Source organism: Chroicocephalus ridibundus, chromosome 1 (assembly GCF_963924245.1).
Source record: "Chroicocephalus ridibundus chromosome 1, bChrRid1.1, whole genome shotgun sequence".
Taxonomy (NCBI): Eukaryota; Metazoa; Chordata; class Aves; order Charadriiformes; family Laridae; genus Chroicocephalus; species Chroicocephalus ridibundus.
Window position 1 is genome coordinate 103,894,731 of NC_086284.1, and position 20,539 is coordinate 103,915,269.

The 20,539-nt window shown below is 40.7% G+C and overlaps 1 protein-coding gene across 2 annotated transcripts; it reads right to left on the minus strand.

The window, feature by feature from the left end:
• Positions 1–966: 966 nt before the first annotated feature.
• Positions 967–17,943, minus strand: IFNAR2 (interferon alpha and beta receptor subunit 2). 2 transcript variants are annotated; one of them, XM_063346404.1, is made up of 10 exons: positions 17,508–17,943; positions 16,049–16,368; positions 14,406–14,502; positions 11,158–11,199; positions 10,726–10,855; positions 10,361–10,524; positions 7,858–8,030; positions 6,153–6,315; positions 5,602–5,720; positions 967–1,678 (listed from the first exon to the last, which is right to left on the minus strand). In XM_063346404.1, exons 3-10 carry the CDS (start codon positions 14,434–14,436, stop codon positions 986–988), a joined length of 1,515 nt encoding a protein of 504 aa, XP_063202474.1. In that variant the 5' UTR covers positions 14,437–14,502; positions 16,049–16,368; positions 17,508–17,943; the 3' UTR covers positions 967–985. The 2 variants fall into 2 exon arrangements, with proteins under 2 accessions (XP_063202474.1, XP_063202482.1); XM_063346412.1 differs by lacking the exon at positions 16,049–16,368 and adding an exon at positions 16,415–16,616.
• Positions 17,944–20,539: the final 2,596 nt, after the last annotated feature.

Consider the following 20,539-nt stretch of genomic DNA (forward strand, 5'->3'; position numbering starts at 1 on the left):
TTTCAGAGTAATCCATCAACAGAGCTGAGTCCAATAAAAGCAGAGTCCTTTCAGCAGAGTCCTTTTCCACCTGTACTTGGCACTGGTGAGGCCTCACCTTGAATACTGTGTCCAGTTTTGGGCCCCTCACTACAAGACAGACATTGAGGTGCTGTAGCGGGTCCAGAGAAGGGCAACGAAGCTGGTGAGGGGTCTGGAGAACAAGCCTTATGAGGAGCAGCTGAGGGAGCTGGGGTTGTTTAGCCTGGAGAAAAGGAGGCTGAGGGGAGACCTTATTGCTCTCTACAGCTACCTGAAAGGAAGTTGTAGAGAGGTGGGGGTCAGTCTCTTCTCCCAAGCAACAGGTGACAGGACAAGAGGAAACGGCCTCAAGTTGTGCCAGGGAAGGTTTAGACTGGATATTAGGAAAAATTATCAAGCATTGGAACAGGCTGCCCAGGGAAGTGGCTGAGGCACCATCCCTGGAGGTATTTAAAAGATGGGTAGACATAGTGCTTAGACGTATGGTTTAGTGATGATTTTTGTCAGAATTAGGTTGATGGTTGGATTAGATGGTCTGAAAGGGCCCTTCCAACATAGGCAATTCTATGATTCTATGAAATTAAAAAAGTGGTCTGGTTGAGAGACTGGCCACTCACAACTCCCTGTACTGCAAACTGATTTCTCACTTGAGTTATAGAAAATAGTTACTTTGTAACAGCTAAAAGTTATAATTTACTATCAAACTGCACAACAAAATAACTACTCTTCTTGCTGGATCGAAACTGTCATTTCTGTTTCTCTGTGGATAATCCAACCTGAACCATACCTGGAGAGATCAGAGAAATATTTGTTAAAAATTAATGTTGTATATTTTCAGTGTTCAGGCATATACTCACAGAATGTTAAAAAAAAAAGAAAAAGACAAGATCCATATGTTGAGTCCACAAATAAAGTTGGACATTATCAGTTCATACGTTATGAAATAACGGTGGTTCTCATTTATTTATCTTCTTAGGTATTCAGTTTTTTGGTCCATATCTGAATCTGATGAGTCACTTCCATCAGAAGAATGAGAAGAAATTTGCCATTCTTGAGAGCTGTTAGGACAGAGTGGTTTCCGCACACTTTTGGTGTCATCCAGAAGTTTTGCTTCAAAAGCATGAGCACACTGCCAGTCAACTGCATCTTCTTGGGAAGAAAGAAGAACTGCAGAACTGTCCATGTTCTCTTCAGAGGCTCCCAACAGCACAGTATTTAAGTTAATGGTAAAGCAAGCACTGTTCCTTTGCCTAGAAGAATAGTTGCAATTTACCTCAGAGAAAGTATTAAGTAACTCACTACTTGTGTCTTTGTCTTCTTCAATGTCCATCTCATGCTCTTCAAAATCTTCAGGGTCAATGTCTGGATGTTCGCTTGCCTGGCTGCTGCTGTCCTCGCATGTGCTATTTATAGAGTACTGCACAAAACCATCTGCCGTGCCAGAGGAATGAGGCACTCTACCTATGATATCACGCCTTGCATAGTCATGATTACTTATGGCATCGCTGTCACTGTCGTCACTGTCATCTTCATCACTGACACCACCACCACTGGATTCATTTGTCTTTTTTTTAACCTCTTTGTAAATGATCTCTACAGAGGCTATTTCTTCAGATTCGAATGTCCAAAGTGGATAGGTTAACATCTTGCTGAATACCTGAAAGAGCAAATTGAATTAAAAAAAGATCAGCCAAATTTGCACACGTGCACAGAAAAATATGAAAAAAAAAATACCCCCAGTCATGAGGTTGTCAGTCAAATGATTCCTTCTCTGACACATTTTTTGGCTTTTTCTGCAGAATTCAGGGCATCTAGGAGTGTTCCCTCTTCTCCATTCCTGTAAACATGACAGCCTTCACTACAAATCAAGGCACACAGCACTGGACAGCCTCAAAAAAATGACGCTAGTGCCAAGCAGAGTCAGGTATTAAACGCTTTAATTCTAATTTTTAGGACACCTTTCTAAGACTAAAAGCTCATTTTAGATGTACATCTTAAACCTGAAGCGAGTCTTGCAACTCTCTATTAGCTCTTGCAGTTACCATGCAAAAGAGAAACCTTCCATGGAGGATCAATTTCAATGTCCTTTAGAAAAGTACCATTTGAAGCAATGAACTATACCTATAACATCCCAGGTTCCGTTTTCTCAGTTTTACTCTGAGGACCCTTTGAGGATTACTGAATATTCAAAGCATTGGGGGCAAAATGTTGACAACAAAAAAAATTAACCTTAGAAGTGCTTTACAAAGTCATGTTCAGCAATCTTAGGGATATGAAGGTAATGACATGGCAAAAGACAGAAACATGAGGAAAAAAAGTCTCAGAAAACTTATACCAATCTGCTCTGGATATGCTTATATAAAATGTAAAACGTTCATGCTGAAAAACACCGCAGAATTAGATGTAAAAGAAGTCCGACTATTAAAAAAAAGAAAGCAAGCAAAGATGGATAGAAACAAGTCTCAGGAATCTCATTATTTTTGCTTGAAATTTAGTGGCAGTTCAGTCTCTTCTATTAAAATAAAAAATTAGCTGACTCGGGACTGGCTTCCTCAAGCGCTAAAACACGACACTTTATCCTAGAAAAAGTCAAAGAATTTCAGTGATATATTACCATTACCTTTCTTTCTTCCTTAAGTACTCTTCCTGTGTGAGGTGATTCTGCCCCCCTACTACGCTCGCGTGAGACCCCACCTGGAGCACCACTGCGTCCAGCTCTAGGGTCCCCAACATAAGAAGGATATGGACCTTTTGGAGCAAGTCCAGAGGAGGGCCATGAAGATGATCAGAGGGCTGGAGCACCAGGCTGAGAGAGCTGGGGCTGTTCAGCCTGGAGAAGAGAAGGCTCCGAGAAGACCTTATAGCGGCCTTCCAGTACCTAAAGGGGGCTTACAGGAAAGATGGGGAGGGACTCTTTATCAGGGAGTGTAGCAATAGGATGAGGGGTAGTGGTTTTAAACTGGAAGAGGGTAGATTTAGATGAGATATTAGGAAGAAATTCTTTCCTGTGAGGGTGGTGAGGCACTGGAACAGGCTGACCAGAGAAGCTATGGCTGCCCCATCCCTGGAGGTGTTCAAGGCCAGGCTGGATGGGGCTTTGAGCAACCTGGTCTAGTGGGAGATGTTCCTGCCCACGGCAGGGCGTTGATCTTTAAGATCCCTTCCAACTCTAACCTTTCTATGATTCTGTAAGTGACTACTGCGAATACTTCAGCATTTGGAAGGTGATGCAGGTACTATCTGCCTTGTGTACCTGTTCATCTGCCCCCCATCCCCACCATGAGTATGTTTTGTTCCAGAGCTATATAGTTTCTTTTCTTTCCCCTTGCTTTTTGCTGTCATCCAACTCCAATATTCAGGTAGATTATGACAGCCTGGTCCGTGAGTTAGTTTCTATGATACTATGCCAGCTCTAGATTCTGGCAGAGATCACTTGCATAGAAATACTCTTTTCTTCCTCTACTAAGTGTTCCACTATCAGGCACCCTTTTTGCTAATGCCTGTTTATAACAGAATACAGTAATAAACAATTACTGAGACTGGAGAAGACTGACAGACACAAGGCTACCCAGAGAAGTGATCCTGAACTTGCTTGTAACAGTTCTGAAACTAACAACTAGGATACTTTTCTAGGGAAATATCCTCACATAACTGCATGCTAATCTATGGTACGAGATACATGTGAAACTGGAAGGTTGGGGACCTGCAAAATATATCTGATTTCAGTAAAGAAGATTTCTCCTTTGACTGAGAAGCTACCATTGATGTGACAAAGCAAACTCAGGTTTCCTGAGAAACAACATGCCTTAAAGACTGCTTCCTCAAAGCAGTGTCTCATCTCTATGAAGGTCTTTAATGGTCTATCCTTTTGTCTCCTTGTTGAGATGAATTGAGAGTAAGTTCTTATTTGTTTTGTGGGAGATTGTTTCCAACAACCATCCAGATCCTGCTCTTACCAGGCTGCTGAACTTTTACTTTTAGCACTTCCCACTTGCTGTCCTTGACTCCTTTTGTGGACCATGAAGCATAGCTTTAGGAAAAAACAAACAGTCTTAGAGCACTAACAGTGGCTCTCTTCTTCTCCAGACATGCCTAAATAACTGGCCCATCTTTGTGCGATAACAAGACCAAAACTCCCAACTCTTGACCATTTTTATGCCTCACTACAGGAACAATATGCCCATACCCAACTGGGTCTTAAAGCTACCTTTTGTCTTTTCAGCTTGCTTTCCTATGGAAACATGACAAAGAAAAGACCTTGAAGGCAAGTTTAAACTATTTGCTTTCAGTTGTAGAATCTCTCAAAATACCTTTAAACTCCAGCAATCAGGGACCTGGCTAAACAATCTTTAAGACTTCAGGGAATGCTCTGATTTTTGGTGTAATAAATGGAAAAAAATTTATGGGGATAATTGGCTTTGTTCTCAGAGAGGAATACAATACTGCAGGGTGACATAATGGAGGCAAAATGTGCCAGAAACTGCTTTGCTAAGGAGCAATGGATACACATCGCTCCTGAATGCTTTCAGAGCATCCTTCTTGGTGGAGAACAGGTCTCCTCCCTATGCACTTCACCTAAGAACTGGAGTAGGTTTTTTGTTTTGGAGTTATTGCCCTGGCTCAAATGGCAGAAGAAATTTGTCTGCTACAGGAAGGATTTACGTATAAGGTCATTTTCAAGGAGCAAGGGGTTAATTGTCCTACACTGGGTTCTCTGCTGTAGGACCTAGCCTGCTTCTGTGTACCATAAAGAGTTGATTTAAAGATATTTTTGGGGGGGTTCCCCTTCACTACTGCCTGGCCTCACTAACTTCATAGAATCCTAGAAAACCCGGGCTGGAAGGGACCTTGAAAGACCATCTGGTCCAACCTTTCATGGGACAGGATGCCTAGATGATCTCATCTACCACCCGGTCCAATCACATATTGAAAACCTCCAGTGATGGGGACTCTACCACGTCCCTGGGGAGGTTGTTCCAGTGATTGATTGTTCCCACTGTAAAAAAATTCTTTCTTATATTGACATCAAACCTCTCATTATGCAACTTGTAGCCATTGCTCCTTGTCTTGAGAACCTCTGTCCTGTTTGTAGTCACTCTTTAAGTACTGGAATACTGTAATGAGGTACCCCCCGAGCCATCTTCTCTGCAGGGAGAAAAGATCTAACTCCTTCAGTCTTTCCTCACAGGGCAGGTTCTCCAGCCCTTTATCATCTTTGTGGCCCTCCTCTGAACCCTCCCCAGTCTGTCTGCATCTTTCTTGTGCTGTGAGTACCAGAGCTGGACACAGTACTCCAGGTTCAACCTCACAAGCACTGCGTACGGCGGGATGATTATGTGTCTATCTCTGCTAGTAACTTGTCACAGAAGTAGCAAGAATGGTTTTGAAAAAGACTGAGTATTTGCTCTGCAGAACAGACAAGATTTAGCAGCCTATAGACTACCTTTGACATCAGTAAACTGCAAATTAAAACATAACATGTACTTATATAACTTGTGCCTAGGACACGGGATTAGAAATTTCAGATGGTAAACTTTGTCCGCCCAACCAGGAAGGTTAAATATGAGAATTATTACGTACCAAACTATGTGGAAGTAAGTTTTTCTGAAGAATATAACCTCCTGCATGCATACACTTCAGGGCACCAGCTAAGATGAGTGAAAAACATACAGCACCTGCGACTGCAACTGTATAATAATCTGCAAGTGAAAAAACCAAACAAACATACATGAATGAAGATTCCAATTATAACATTTCATATTTCACATTCAGAACAGCTATTCAGAATCACAAAATAATTTAGGTTAGAAGGGACCTCTGGAGGTCATCTGTTCCAAAGTCAAAACAAGATCGAGTCCCAAATTAGATTCAGGAATTAAAAAAGAAATTACACCATCTTTGATAACCATTTAGCAGTTAGTGGACATTTGTAGCCCCAAAGTGGACAGGTTTTTATATTTCACTTATAAATCCCCACAACATTTATCACTCAGCACTCAGAGGGTACTTGTAAATTTACTTGTAAAATCTTCCTACGGAAGATTTAATTTACTTGTTAATCTTCCTATGGAAAAAGAAAACACTTGCACGTAATCAAGTCAGAAAATCCGCTCCTGCACCACAGCAGTTACCTTGTTGAGCGACAGAGTCCGTAGTTACACATTTCCAGGCTGATGGGATGGAATTTTTGTTGAGAGATGCAGTGACCATAACAGACACACAGTAATTTCTATTTGGATACAATTCTTCAATGACAGTACTAAAAATTTCTTCAGTCATTTTCTTATGCAGCCTCTGTCATGAAAGACAACGTTTTCAAGTTAGCTATTTGCCTAAAAAGAGCTCGCCAGCCACGGATAAAACATTACGGCTATTTCAGAGAAATGCAGTAGCATGTGAAACTGCAAAAACTGACACAGTAACTCAGCAGTTTACCTAGACAACTGCTTCATCTCTAGTTCTAGATGATGTCAAGACGCCTACCTTATGCCTGCTTGTGAAATAGTGTATTATCAAAGATAAACTACTTTTCTATCTCGAACTGTTGGTCATTATACGTCCCCTTGAAGTAACTTCACACAGATTCTACAGATTTGAAACAGCAAGTGATGTTCTGATTCAGAAATCAGGGGAAAAATATTCATGGCAGGTAAGTTGTGGTCCTTCTTCTGTGACTCACGGCAGAATGAGTTAAACAGATTAAATTCCCAACAGGTACCTGTCTGATTTGCTGTTCAAAACTTCCAGTCCAGGCAGTCCAGGCTCTAGTTAGGCAACTTATTTCAGTCCTTTGCCAGCCCACGTATTAAAGTCTCTCTTGATGTTTAACCTAAGGTCTGCACAACTGCAAATTTCACTTCACCGTTTTTGGTCACAGTGAACGTTTTTTTTCCTCTTTTTCTGTAGTAAATGTTTACATATTCAGAGACTCTGGCCTCTAACTGTGCTTTGCTTGCTTACACTAATCGGTCCCCTATTATTCCATCATTTCCTCAGAGTTCATGCGTCAGGATCCCCCACAGTCCTCACTGTTCCTTCTTGGATCCTGCTCAACTAGTCTGTGCCTTTTCTGAACGCCAGACTGGTGTGGGGTAGGTGGGCTTTAAAAGTACTGAGTACGTAAAAATATGATTTTTTTAATCTCTCAGCAACACGTGAGTCATGTTTAGCTTGTAATGTTATAGAATGCTCTCATCCTTTCTGGCAAAACTGCTGCCTGTGTAGGTGTTACCAGTCTAATTATTACACAGACAATTATTCTTAAGTGTTATGCCTTGCATTGGTCCTTATTGAATTATCTATTATTTTAAGATCATTTCTTCATTTTGTGAGGATCATTTTAAGTTCTAATCATACCTATCTACCTATCTATTTAATCATGCAAAAAAATCCCCCACAATTAAATAGTATCGGACCCAGAATAGGTTGTTTCGGAAACTAACTGGATACACTTTTCCAATTTGACAGAAGACTACTGAACTGCTTTCTGAACATATTTTTCTATCAGCTGTGCATACACCTGCCAGTAGTTTCAGCTAAACTGTCTTTCCCTTGTCTTCCCAGGGAACAATCACTTGAGCCAGTACCCTGTGCTTTATTTCAAGTAAGGATACAGGACAACTGGTATTCCTCTTCTAGGCCTGCTATTCTGCAGTAAAAAGAAGCTAAGATTATGTTGGTTTCTCTTTGTTTGTTGTTTTTTCTTTCTAATCATCTTCTGTTGACATATTTGCTTCTGTGAATCTGCTAAACATCAGAGCCATCCTATGCTTTCCGTATTTTTCCTCTTAACTCCTCCTGTCTTTCTCCTCGTTAAGAGTAGAAATAGTCCTTTACCTTATGATCTCCATCAAGTGTTTTCAGTGTTATACCATAATCAAGCTCTTCATATATATCAATTAAAGACAATAGCTTTTCATTTTTTCTTAAGTGAGAGGTTGGCAGCTTTATGGTGACATTTATGCAGTTTAGGCAGGAACTGATATTAACTTCTGGTGGTCCCAGGAAAGCTATTGAAAAAAAGAAAGAGGAAAGAAAAAAGATGGAAAAAATATACACTATGTATTCAGTACCAATTCTATTTCAGTGATGGATATATAGCTGACTAACATGATTCCAGAGTATATAACTGTTGTAAATCCACAAGGCCTTGCAACATTTAAGTTGCATGGTCAAATGATCTTTCCCCTCATGACTAGATTTTAAAAACAGAAAGCAGTGGAAGGGAGGGAAGAAGCAGAAAGGTGACAGAGGCTTTGCTTCAGCTCCACAGAGCTGTGAGCTTTTTATCTGTTTGAGAGGAAAGCTGAGGTTAATGTATAGGAAAATCTGATTACTTTCTTGCTCATCATCTTCTAGTCACTCTCTGTAGAAATGCAGTGGTGTGTAACCCTGCACATATTCATACTGGTTGCAAGGAAGGCTATAGGTCTAAACTTGACAGCTGAGCTCTGAAGGCTAAAAACTCTACAGACAACCGAGCAAAACAGTTACACTTCTGTGAGACTTCCATTGGGTTCAAAGTAATCTCTCAGGTTCAGGTCCTCAGAACATGCATAAGCCAGGAATGTGAGCATGAAAAGCCATGTACACTAATCGTCTCCTCTCTCCAAAACTACACATCCATCAAGGCCAGAGGAACTTCCAAAGTGAATCAAGCCTAAGATCTTCTTTCCTCCAACACAGGAAAGAAGTAGGAATGTTGGAAAATGGTGTGAGAACAAACTATCTCCATAACGCTCCATTTCTGTGTAGTACATTGTCGGGCAAAAAACCATGAAAACGTGGAGTTTGCATTTTGTCTTTTATAGAAGCATGTACACTTTGATCAAGGTGAAGACTGGTTTGCAAACCTCTGCAAAATTCAAAAAAGCAATATATATTTGCTAGCTACTGTTCCTGAAGCAGGGTAGAAAGAAAAAAAAAAGTTTAACACTTAGAACAAATATGAAGCGTTCCTCTACTCTCAAACAGGAAAGCATGTCCTAGTCAAGTGGTTGAACACTTACTCCTTTCTCATCTTTTAAGTTATAAGTAAACATTAGCTTAAATCTGATTACAGTCAAATGCGGTTGTTCTCCTGGCTCTTTGTTATGAAACCTTTCTGTCTGCTCAAATCCACCTGTCAACAGAAGTGAGATTCCACAGTAGGTATCTGAAGGTAGATATCAACTACACCCAGCAGGGAAATGTCTCAGAATATTGATTCCTTCCTACTTAGGCACTGTAAACCAAGAAAAAACTACAGGGTTCATCTAAGTCCCGTGCCCTGGAAAACATGACTTCACTCAAGTGAGCTTGTAGTTTGAACTAGAGAACTACTAGCAAAACATCCAATTTCAATTTACAAGTCGCCAGTGACGGAAAAATCAGTCAGAGCACCTGACAGTTGTTCCAGTGGTCAGTTCAAAATATGCCTTTTGTTCCTAGCTGAAATTTATCTAGCTTCAGCTTCCAGTCAGGCCATGCTGTTATACTTTGTTTTCAAGACTGAAGAAGCCTGCCATCATATTAACTAGTGGTCAAGGCACCTTCTGGTTCTTTTCTTTATTAAACTAACTGCAGAAAGACTGAAGGCCTCCACCCCAGAGGGATGTTCTGAAATCCTTCAGTTAGCCTTGTGGCTATTCTCCCCATCCCCTACAATTTTTCATCATTTCTGAGACTATAAGCGGACACAGCAGCAACTACCTCTGGGCTGAATTTAGAGGTAACGTGACCTATATCTCCTCCATAGTCCTCCAATTGTTCCTCAATCTCTGTTACTTCAAAACTGAATACTAAGCACAACTAAGGGTGAAGCCACCTCTGGCATTAGATGATGTCACAGCTGATAAGCACCTTCTTTCAGCAAGGAAAGCAAGAAGAGCAGGTTGATGAATAAACAAGTAAATCTCTTCCCCTACACCTAGTGCAGACATGGTATTTCTTTAACTCTTGATGATGACTACTTGAAGACATAAAAACAATGTTTGGGTGGTGGTGGAGGGTTTTTTTTTTTAAGTTATGTATCTTAAGCACTGAAGAGATTACCTGTGCCTGTCAATGCTTGGCACGAGACTATTTCCTCTATATTTATATAGATATTTTACTTCAAAACCAGAGCCCCACCCATTATTCAGAACTACTGTAGCTACTAATTTTAGAAAGCTATCTATATATTCTGTCTTGTAACTGATAAGTGGTAGATTATACACAAATTCATATTCTCTTAGATAAAGGAATAAGCTAACAACCAAGTTAGTTTGGAGTGTCTTAGTGTAAAGCTAGCAAAACATCATTTATACATCAGCTATGAATAAAAACCACTACAATGAGAAAATGCAGACAGAGAACTTACTGTCAAGAAGTGGTTCAAAATCAAGTACAGAAGAATTGAATACTTCAGTTCCTACGAAGCTCTGAACCAATGCTAAATACTGAGTGTCAGCCTCTTTAAAATCATCTGTCAGATTACAGTAGAGTTGTGTAATATCTGAACATTGCTTAGCAGTCATCCAGTTCCTGTAAATCAAGATAAGTTAAGAAAAAATCAAGATAATCTATCTGGATTCCCTAATACAAGAAAGCATTTGGGAGCAGGGTGGGGTGGGGGTAGAGGTGGAATTTCTGAGTGGAAAAACAGACAATCAAACAAGAAAACCCCAGCCTTAGTATTTTGAGATGATAAACATTAAAATTTCTGCATTATAAAATAAGACTTGCCTGCGGTCATTGTACAGTACACGATAGTATGTTGTCACAGTTGGATCACTTTTTGCCTGCCAAGACAAAATGTGCTGAAAATTGTGAGATTCCATTTGTAGGTTGCTAGGTGGCTCTCCCAGAACTCTTTCTATAAAGGAAAAAAAACAAACACACAAAACCAAACAACCCATCAATATGAATTGCAAATAAACGTAAGATTGCAATAAGCCAAATCAGAGCAGCCCAGTATTTCCCCCCAAATAAAGCAACCATAGAACAGAGTTCAGCACAATAGAAACAACAATGCAAAGGACTGTCCTCCTTTACTATATTTCTATTAAGTTAGTTCGTCAAAAAAGCATGAAGTTTTAAAACTATGCTTGGTGAGAATATGCAAGTTTTTTTGAACTGTGTTAGGAAAAGCATTTGAAAGACAATAAAAACTCTTACCAGGCAAGATGCAACAAGCTGCAGTCAGAATGCTGATGTACACTGGAAAATGAAACTATGTATTAATGCATTTGTATGTCTACAATATCTGATTATTAGCTTACTATTGGCAATAATTATTTGCAACAGTTAGATACAATACTCAACATTCCCTCAGTGGAAGTGTTTCTTTCTTTCACATCTTCTTCCTACTACTTTCCTCTACCCTTCCCTCCTTCCCCAGAGCATGGGATGTCCCCCTCCAACCTGTGTCATTAATTCTAAGGCTCCTAGGAGCTAGTTCTTTGCCAACCACACTGTGGTTCAGGCGTATGCTGATCCCTGCCAGATGAGGTTCAAGACTCAGTGTGAATAAATGTACTTAAGATATTCTTATCAAATATTGTCTGAGAAGGTTCTGACTCTATTTCAGGTAGTTCACTCTGTCTGTTAAACACCATTTTAAGTCACAAGAAGAATCTTAAAATTGGTCTGGGAAAAGATACTATTACTGCCTGATGAACATTATCCAATCATTTCCACAATGTCCTTCTTCACTAAATGTGGGGAGTCCTCAAAGCTGTAGTTTTAACAACTTTGGTATATTACTCACTGTCTTTAGTCAGATAAATCCTATAACTCCCTATTTCAGCCTCTACTTCATAACTGCCTCTCTATTTTGTGTCCTGTTTCTGTAACATTTCAGGCCTACTGTCCAAGTAACGTCTTGAACACAGCCCTTTTGCAAATCCTGACGTTCTAGGAGTCCCCACATCTTCTTGTATAACCTCTGTAAGAGACTGTTCATTCATCCAGATTCTCACTGTATCCAGAATTCTCTTCCTTAACCAACCCAGTCTTGCATCACTCATATCTTTTCAGCATGGTGCTTCAAGACATTCTTGAAATTATTGTTCTGACGCTTCTAATTTTCTTCTCAGGATCCTTTAGCTCTCTTCTGCTTTCTGAGTGCAGCAAATAAAAACTTCCTCTCCTCGTTTTAAAAACAGTTTGTGGTCTGTCCTCTTACTGATAACTCCCATACTCAGTCGGCCAAAGAAGTTACTAGTTTAATGTCAAACATGCATACTTTTTCTCATGCTTTAGATGAACAACCTGGAAATATCTGCACAATTACTGGATTATTTTTCCTAAAACTCTTCTCTATGAACTCTCTGTTGTCTTGACACCTTAACCCTCTACCCAAAAATATGACAATCCCCAAAACACCACTGGCCTGGCGAATACCTCTGTTGGACTGGGCTGATTAATACTGCCTTAACATGTTATTTCATTCTCCTCATCTCACTTCGAATGGTAACTTCTGTAGCATAAGGAATGTCTTTGACTTCATATTTGTACAGTAACTAACACAGTAGCACTCTGGTCCACAACTGAAGGTCTCAGGTGCCACGCTATTACAAATAATATAACAGAACTACTCGACGTGTCAACAAGATGTGCCACAGTAAGAATAATTGTGAAAAGAGAAGAGAATTCTGGGACATACCTTATAAAAAATTAAAACATTTTTTATGGAGATCTACAAATAATGTAGACAGGACTATCACAGAGTGGCTGTGGCTGGAAGGGACCTCTGGAGGTCATCTGGTCTAACCCCCAACTATGTGAACTATATTCCTGGCAAATTAGAGGGGATTCAGAACAGAACTGGGTCAGTGGGGACTGTCCTGTCCCAGACACACTGGGAGAATTTCCTAATGGATTAACGCATTTATTTTATGATCCTTGTCTACTTTTGCAGAGAGTACTGGAAGAGGAAAGGAAAAATTTCCTACTCAATTAAAGAGACACCTGCACAGAATCTTCATGGCTGCAGAGAAGTGCCTTAAAAATTGCCCTTTAATTAGCAACACAGAAGCACACACAAACACATCTGGGCACCTAAGTTTCTTGAAATCATTTGGGATGGATACTTAGCCAAGTATCTCTTATAAATCTGGCTTTTTGGACATCTGTCTCACAAGTATTAAACCGTGCTCCCAGCATCCCTTCTGAAATTAGTTGCAAAGAGATTAAGCATCTCACTTGAGTTGCACATGCAGCAAATTTATATTTTCACATGACAGAAAACTCATCTCTCTCAAGCTTCATTTTGCCATTCAAACCACAGACATCATCTCTTGTCCATCTTCCTTCTGCACTTGTTCTTCTATGTTATTATTGAATAGTAAACATCCCCTTAGAGAAGTGCACTTAAAAGTAGAACAATTGATTTCTTGCCATGTAGTAACAGATCACCTATCTGGAAACAAAATCCAATGGGTATGAACAACAAAGTAATACTTTAACAGTTATTGTTCTTTACCTGAATACAAGTTCAGATTTGTAATCATTTGTGGCAGGAATTCTCCTTTCTCTCAACAAGCAGACAGCCTTTAGCAAATTAAGGCTATTCCCATTACAGAAACATATAGTGTCAGGGCACAGACTCTAGTCATGACACACTTTCTTGGCGCAAGCCCTTCAAATTAGGAGATGCAAACAGTCTTTTGCCATTCTCTCTCATGCCAGCCACCTCACATGTGTCAGCTGTCTTGTTGATGTATTTCCTGTTGACATAGATGTTTTTCCTATTCTGTCCATATTTGTGATTTTTAAATGCCTCTCCCTACCAAAATCAAATACCATTCATCTAGAGTTCAAACTGCCTCAGAACTTTGTTTCAACAAACATGTTTACCAAAGATAGATGAAGAGTTGCAAAATTTTGTAGGTTACACTTATATAAGAGACACGGAAAAGAAAAAAAATAAATCTTAGACCAAATAACTACGAAACTTTAGAATGGGGAAATAAAGATGGTCTGTAAGCTGAATGGGGAATCTTCTTTACCATCTTATCCTTTTTACAGAATTAAATGATCCTATCAAACCGTTTCCCATTATGACTACAGCTCAGCCAACAAACTATGGTTTTTGTGCCTGCTAATCCTGAAACTGAGGAGTCCCCCCCAAAAAAATAAAACAAGAAATGAAAAACAACACATCCAACTAAGAGTTCAGTGGACACTTAGAAAGGCAGAATGCAGTATGCTGTTTCAAAGCATTTCTTTCTTATGGGAAATCACGGTTTATGTATCAAATGGAATATGCAGAATGTAATACACTAGAGTCTCGATTCTGTGAATTATTCCAGGGAGAGCTCTACAATAAGATGATGGTATCTTACTTCAGTAACTCATAAGAAGTGTTAGTGAAAAATTAGCAGTACTGCTCCTCTTACAATATAAAGGCACAGGCAACTTACCAATTTGATAAAAATGCATTGATCCACCCATCAGTGTTTCCAGAGTGATTAAGAAATATAACCTACTGACTGCAAAATAAACATTTTGCTTCTGTATCTGCAAATACATTAAAAACAATCACATTCAGCAATACATCTTAGTAAATTACTTGCAGGTAAAATGAGGTCTATGTACAAAGACTTATATTAACCTCTTCGATGTTTGGGGGGAGGCAGTGGTACTGAAACAGTTACTGCTATTGGGCAGGGCGGAGGCGGGGGCAGTGGGCAAGGATCCTCAGGTTAGTCAGGCAATTTTACGACAATAGCTCTTTCCTTTTTTCACAATAGCTCTTTCCTTTTTTCACGTGTAAAGGGCTCTTAACCTTTCCAATAAATACAGAGAAAACATTGTATGATCATTTGCATTAATTCTGCATGAAGATATCATCTGAAAATTCTATACCACTCGCTTCAACTTATTAAATACAATGAAAATAAACATTTCTTTACTTTATTTGAAATACTACAAGAACTCATCATTGTTGTAAAAAATGTTTCCAGAAAGAGGGTAGATCAAGAGGGAGGTATAAAATTATTAATTATACGGAACTTATGAAGTTTATGTTACAATTTTTAAGACATGAAATCTATTAAATATTCCCTCTCCTTGATGTTATTATTTTACTCTATTTATTATCCTCATAGCATTAATATTTGCAGGATCTGGTTTTGAATGACAGGCAAAGTACTAAGGAACAACAGTGAATCTACAGACAGATGGGCAAGGGTGTAACTAGTTCCACAGAATCTTCTCAGGTTTAACACAAATAATTTTCTTTAAAATTTAAAATTAATTTTAAAACCAAATATTTTCTCTGTAAAAAAAATAGTTTAAAATTTAAAATCACGACAAAGCATACTACGGTCAAACTTAACACAGCATGTTAAAAAACATGTGAATTAAAAACCCCCTCATCTGAGGTGTAAATCTTCCTCTCTTCAAAGTTTTAGCATCATTATAAGAAGTCTCTTGATAAATATTGAGAGCCTGTATCTGTGCAACTGATAATCATAATTCCACAGACAAAGCAAACATCAGTTCAGTTTGGTTCTTTTTATCAATTCATTCAAGCATGAGGAATATTTAGGAGATATAGAATGTCTTCCTCTTTTCAATCAAAATTAAAAAATATGGATAAGAAGATAAGATTTACTAGTGACAAAATCTTTAAGTTGATCGCTGACATCAACAAACTAGAAAGCAATTAAGTAATACGTATCTATCAAGTCCATTTAGTTTTGGCACTAGTGAATGTGACAGAAGATAAAATAATTTCACGTTCTCATTCAGATCGAGTTTACAGATTACACAAGTAGAAAAAAAATAATCTTTCTACTTCACTAAGGTTACCAGCATGGTTCAGAAGTCACACAGAAACCTAAAGCCAAAGAGCGTTACTTTCACAGTGGCTTAAAGAACAGTTATACCTGCAGGATCTGATTTTTCAGGCTGTTCAAAATTTTCTCTTAAGGGGAAAAATTTAAGGATCCTGAATTCACTTAGCAAAATATTTCCTTTATGCCTTAATCCTTGCAATTTATCACAAGACGTGTTCAAAGCACTGCATATATAGTATTATGCAACAGATGTATTTGCCTACCTTTGATCCTCGCTATTCATGCTGTCATGAATAACAACTATCCCAGTCTTGGAATATGAAGTGACTCGTGCATGGCTCTGTATGCTGAACAACATGTGTATCTTACATGGTGCATATTCAAAGCCAAGTTATCTGTTTAACACCTTATAATATGTAAGAAAAATGTGACAAAACAGGTTTATCTCCAAGTTTGTGAAGTTGTCTAAATCTGGATGCCCACTGCAGATCTATCAATGCCGGGGAAATTCCAGGCGAAAATCATTTCTGTCAGAACTCTGACTCGCTTCTGTTACCCTTCCTCTTCACAGCTTTAGCAATCCCTGGAAAAAAGCCATGGAAATACTAGTCAGTCCAACCCTCACTCACCTCATCAGCCTGGGCTCACAGTAACTTCGCTGGGAGCTGCCTGAAGCTCCCAGCACTTTCAAAACTCAGCTTCAGTGGCAGCTCATTTTTATCTGGAGTTCAGGCTGGGTTGTTTTGTATTTGCTCCCAATCAGAAAAAAAGCAGGTTTTGAAGTTTTTAAAGTCACTGGCTTGTACTTCTCAGAAGCCCGTATCAGCAAACCTACACAGGTAATACAATGTATGGATCAACTTTATTACTGAAACCATGTGAACCAGGGAATCGCACTGTGGGTTCTAACAATATGCCCATGCTCTTTTCCTGGCTTTCCTGAGGGACTTTGGATAAACGTTTCTAAGGATATCGAAATCATTTACCCTTAACAATCCCAGTCCATTCAGCAGAAGTTCATTTTCCATGCACTGCCAGCAGCACTCCTGCTGAACTGGACGCGCCCCTGGAGGAACCAGCATGGGACACGCAGTGTTAAAATATAAAAACAGACTCCTTGGCTGCCCTGAGCCCTCCAGCGCAGGAAGGAAGACAATGAAACAGTACTTGCGACAACAAGCTCTGTCAGAATCTACCGTCGTGTATTTTTCCTTACAAAATTCTGGCCTTGAGCTACACAGTTACCTGCATCGCAACCAGCTATAATACACTTCGCAGACTATCGCTGGGGTCAACTTTGCATTCAGGGACACTCCTGAAGAAACAACCCCAATAAGCCGCTGCTTTTATGTGCAATTCAGCTGGTATTACGCCAAAAAAGGGATGCAGGGACACGTCTTTCTGCCAAAGCGCAGCCTCCACAACATGCCCCGCAAAGCACTGACAGAAACGAGGGAGCTTTCCAGGAAATCCCGGCAGCCGACCGCAGCTCGGGAAACCAGACCTGGCGCCCACGGACAACCTCCCCTTTGCCGAGGGGGCGCAAACCAAGGGCGGCCGGCCCCGGGCCGTGAGGCGATGCAGGGCCTCCCCATCCCTCGCTCCGGCCGCCCTAACGGAACAGCTCCAACGGCCCCACCACAGACCCAGACCCAGACCCCAGCCCCGGCCCCGGCCAGCGAACACTAAGGGAAAGACACGCCGCCGCCTTCCCAGCCGTACCTCACAGCCGGCGGCCTCCCCACGGACTCGACTCCGCACCAAATCCCCCATAGCTGCCCTCTCAGGCTGAGGGAAATGGCGTAGTGGGCGCTGCGGCGCGCGACTGGCTCCGCCCCACCACCCCCGCGCCCGGCGCGTTGCGGGGGGCAGTGTCCGTTACGGCCGTTGGACCCCGGCCTGAGGTGAGGGATATGGAGCTGCTTCGTCCGGAGCGGCGGCTGCGCCTCGCCGACGGCCGGAGGCTGCCCTAGCGAAGCGCCGCTTTCCTCCCCGCACTCGCAGAAAGCGGTTTCTGCCCCTTGTTTTGCTTTCTTTTACCGCCTCGCCCCTCCCCTCGAGCTTCCGTGCTGCTTGTGAAGGAAGTCTCGGCGGAAAGCTGCGGAAGGGCTTGCTGATCCCCTTCTTCTTTTGCGGTCTCCTTGTCCTCAGCGTTGAGGGAGCGTGGTGCTGCTGCTGCTACTAAGCATTGCGTAAAGACAAGAGGAAGCGGCCTCAGGTTGTGCCAGGTTGCGTGTGGATTGGATATTAGGAACAATTTCTTCACTAAAAGGGTTGTCAAGCACTGGAACGGGCTGCCCAGGGAAGCGGTTGAGTTGCCATCCCTGGAGGTATTTAAAAGATGCGTAGATCTGGTGCTTGGGGTCATGGTTTAGTGGCAACTTGGCAGTGCTAGGTTAATGGTTGGACTTGATGATCCTAAGGGTCTTTTCCAACCTAAACGAGTCTGTGATTTGAATGGGCACTCAAATGGATGAGGTGTCCTCTGTCCAAGTATTTTCTGGTAGTGGAAACAGCAGTAATGTGGTATTATAAATAGCTTGTATCATGTCATATGAGGGATCCTCATGAGAAGATCTTGGCACCTACCCGAGGCGAGCAAGGGGTAAAAAACCAGGTTTGATTAGTGGCCATGTAGTCAGTCTCGCTGACTACACCTCCTTGTCCTCCTACGCCTCCATTGGCACCTCTGTTTCTTCACTGACAGAGACACGTATCATTTTGGGAGTTGTTTAGCGGTTGGACTTTAGGTTATGCTGCATCTCCTTAAGCCGTACAAGGCAAAGCAAACCTGAAATTTCCAGTCACAGTCTTTTAGCTTCTACAAACTTTCTGGTTAAAAAGATAGCTTGCTTTAACCCATGAATATCTCAAAAGCGGTGAAGACAGTTTTTCTCCATTAAACTTCCTGAAGAAATAACCTTGGATCTGACATGCAAACTGAAAAAGTCCCAGTTCTTACTAGAAACTCCAAACAGGCTAAATTCACTGTATGTCTTTGCATGAGTTTGTCTCATGAGTGAGTATTATATGTGGCATCATTATTTGTGTTTCTCGATTCCAGTTCCAAACTAACTTTTTGAAGGGCAGAACATTTACCTGGAAGCAGATTCTGGAATGAAAATCAGAAGAACAATCAAAATTTTAATGATATTCTGCCCTGATTAGTTCTGCCACAATAGTACTGTGCCTTTTGGCATGCCTACTTCTGCTTTATACCTCTGACACTACCTTCCCATGGCTCACTCAGCTTGTGCCTATCCAAACATAAAGGTTTCCTGAACTCTAATTTTTATTTTGTTGTTGTTGTTTCACTTGCTCCAGCACACATTTTTTTTCTTAAGCCTGTTTTACCCGTGAGCCTTTCTATTTTTTGTTAACTGCTTTTTTCAGCGTTATCTTTAGTGAAACCTCTAATTTCCTGCCATCTTTGCAGGAGTTCCCCCAATCTCTGTTCTTTCCTGTCTATCAGATGAATTCAGTGGCTTTTTTTCTCTTTGTGTTGCTTTCTCCCTGTTTCTGATCATTCCTTGCCTCCCCAGTTCTTTAAAATATAAATACAGCAAAAAAGCGAGATCTTCAGCTCTCTCACCAGCCTTCCTCTTTGTCTTCAGTGATAATGCTATCTCTTGGTCATGCAGTGAATCTTCTGTCACATCTAGGTACAGGAGGGATGAAGCAACCTTAAAGTCCCAGGCTCCATTGTATGGGGGAGAGAGAGTGGTGAGGGGCAAAAAAGCTTAAGTGAGGAACAGCAGGAGGGGAAAGAGTTCAGCTGCTTTGGCTCATGCAGCAATCAGCTACTTTGCCTTTGACTCTTCAGATGCAGGGACTCCTTCACCTGCTTGCCTACCTTCCTACCTTGTGATGAGGAAGCCGGCAAAAAGGATACCATATTATGGGAGATGTGGGGTTAAAGGGAGAAGAATTTTGGTGGGAGGAGTAAGGACATCATCTTTCAGCCCGAGTGATTGTCAAAAAAGCCAGGAAAACCTTGAAAAACATTTCCAAGGAAGCCTTTCCGTAAAGGTGTAGCAGAAGATCCAGTGGATCAGGTTCCCTTTTTATAGGTCCTCAGCTAGTGGCTTCAGAGAACTGTTTACCTCCATGCAGTGACTGCTGAGTAAGCTTGTTTTACAAACCTCTTACAATAAAATTGCAGTTTGTGATATCAGTTGTGTGCTGGCATCTGTGCTATCCTTTACCCATGCTCAAAGCCAACTTCATGATCTCTGGTATCACTGAATAATTTAACTTTAGGATATGTCTTTTTTTCCTTTGCTTTTTCCTTTACATGGTTGCTGGCTTATTCTTTTTGCTCAGACTAACAGAGAGTATGCGGAGCTGAATTGTTCCCTTGGCTGTTGGCATATCCTTGAGTTGCAAGGTTGCTGAATTACCTGAAGAGCACTTGATCCTTTTCGTAAATTAAAATCCCTCTCACTTAGGTGCGATATCTGTTAATGTTCTTGTTTCTTCCTCCATGCAGAATGTTTTTCTTTCTAATGAGCCTCAGGGTCTTTCTTGGATTGTTTTCCATTCCTGGAATTGTAACTTTCTTGCATTTGTTTATTTTTAAAGAAGAAAACTCTTTCCTTATTTGGACTCATTTTTCATATCATACATGTTATTTTTATTAAAGTAGGGTTTTCTTTCCATGGGGTTCAGAGCCATTTGCAGGGGATGGGAAAATATTACTCTTTCATAGGTGAGATGACTAAGGCAGAGAGGTAGGAAGGTCTGTTTTCAAAGGT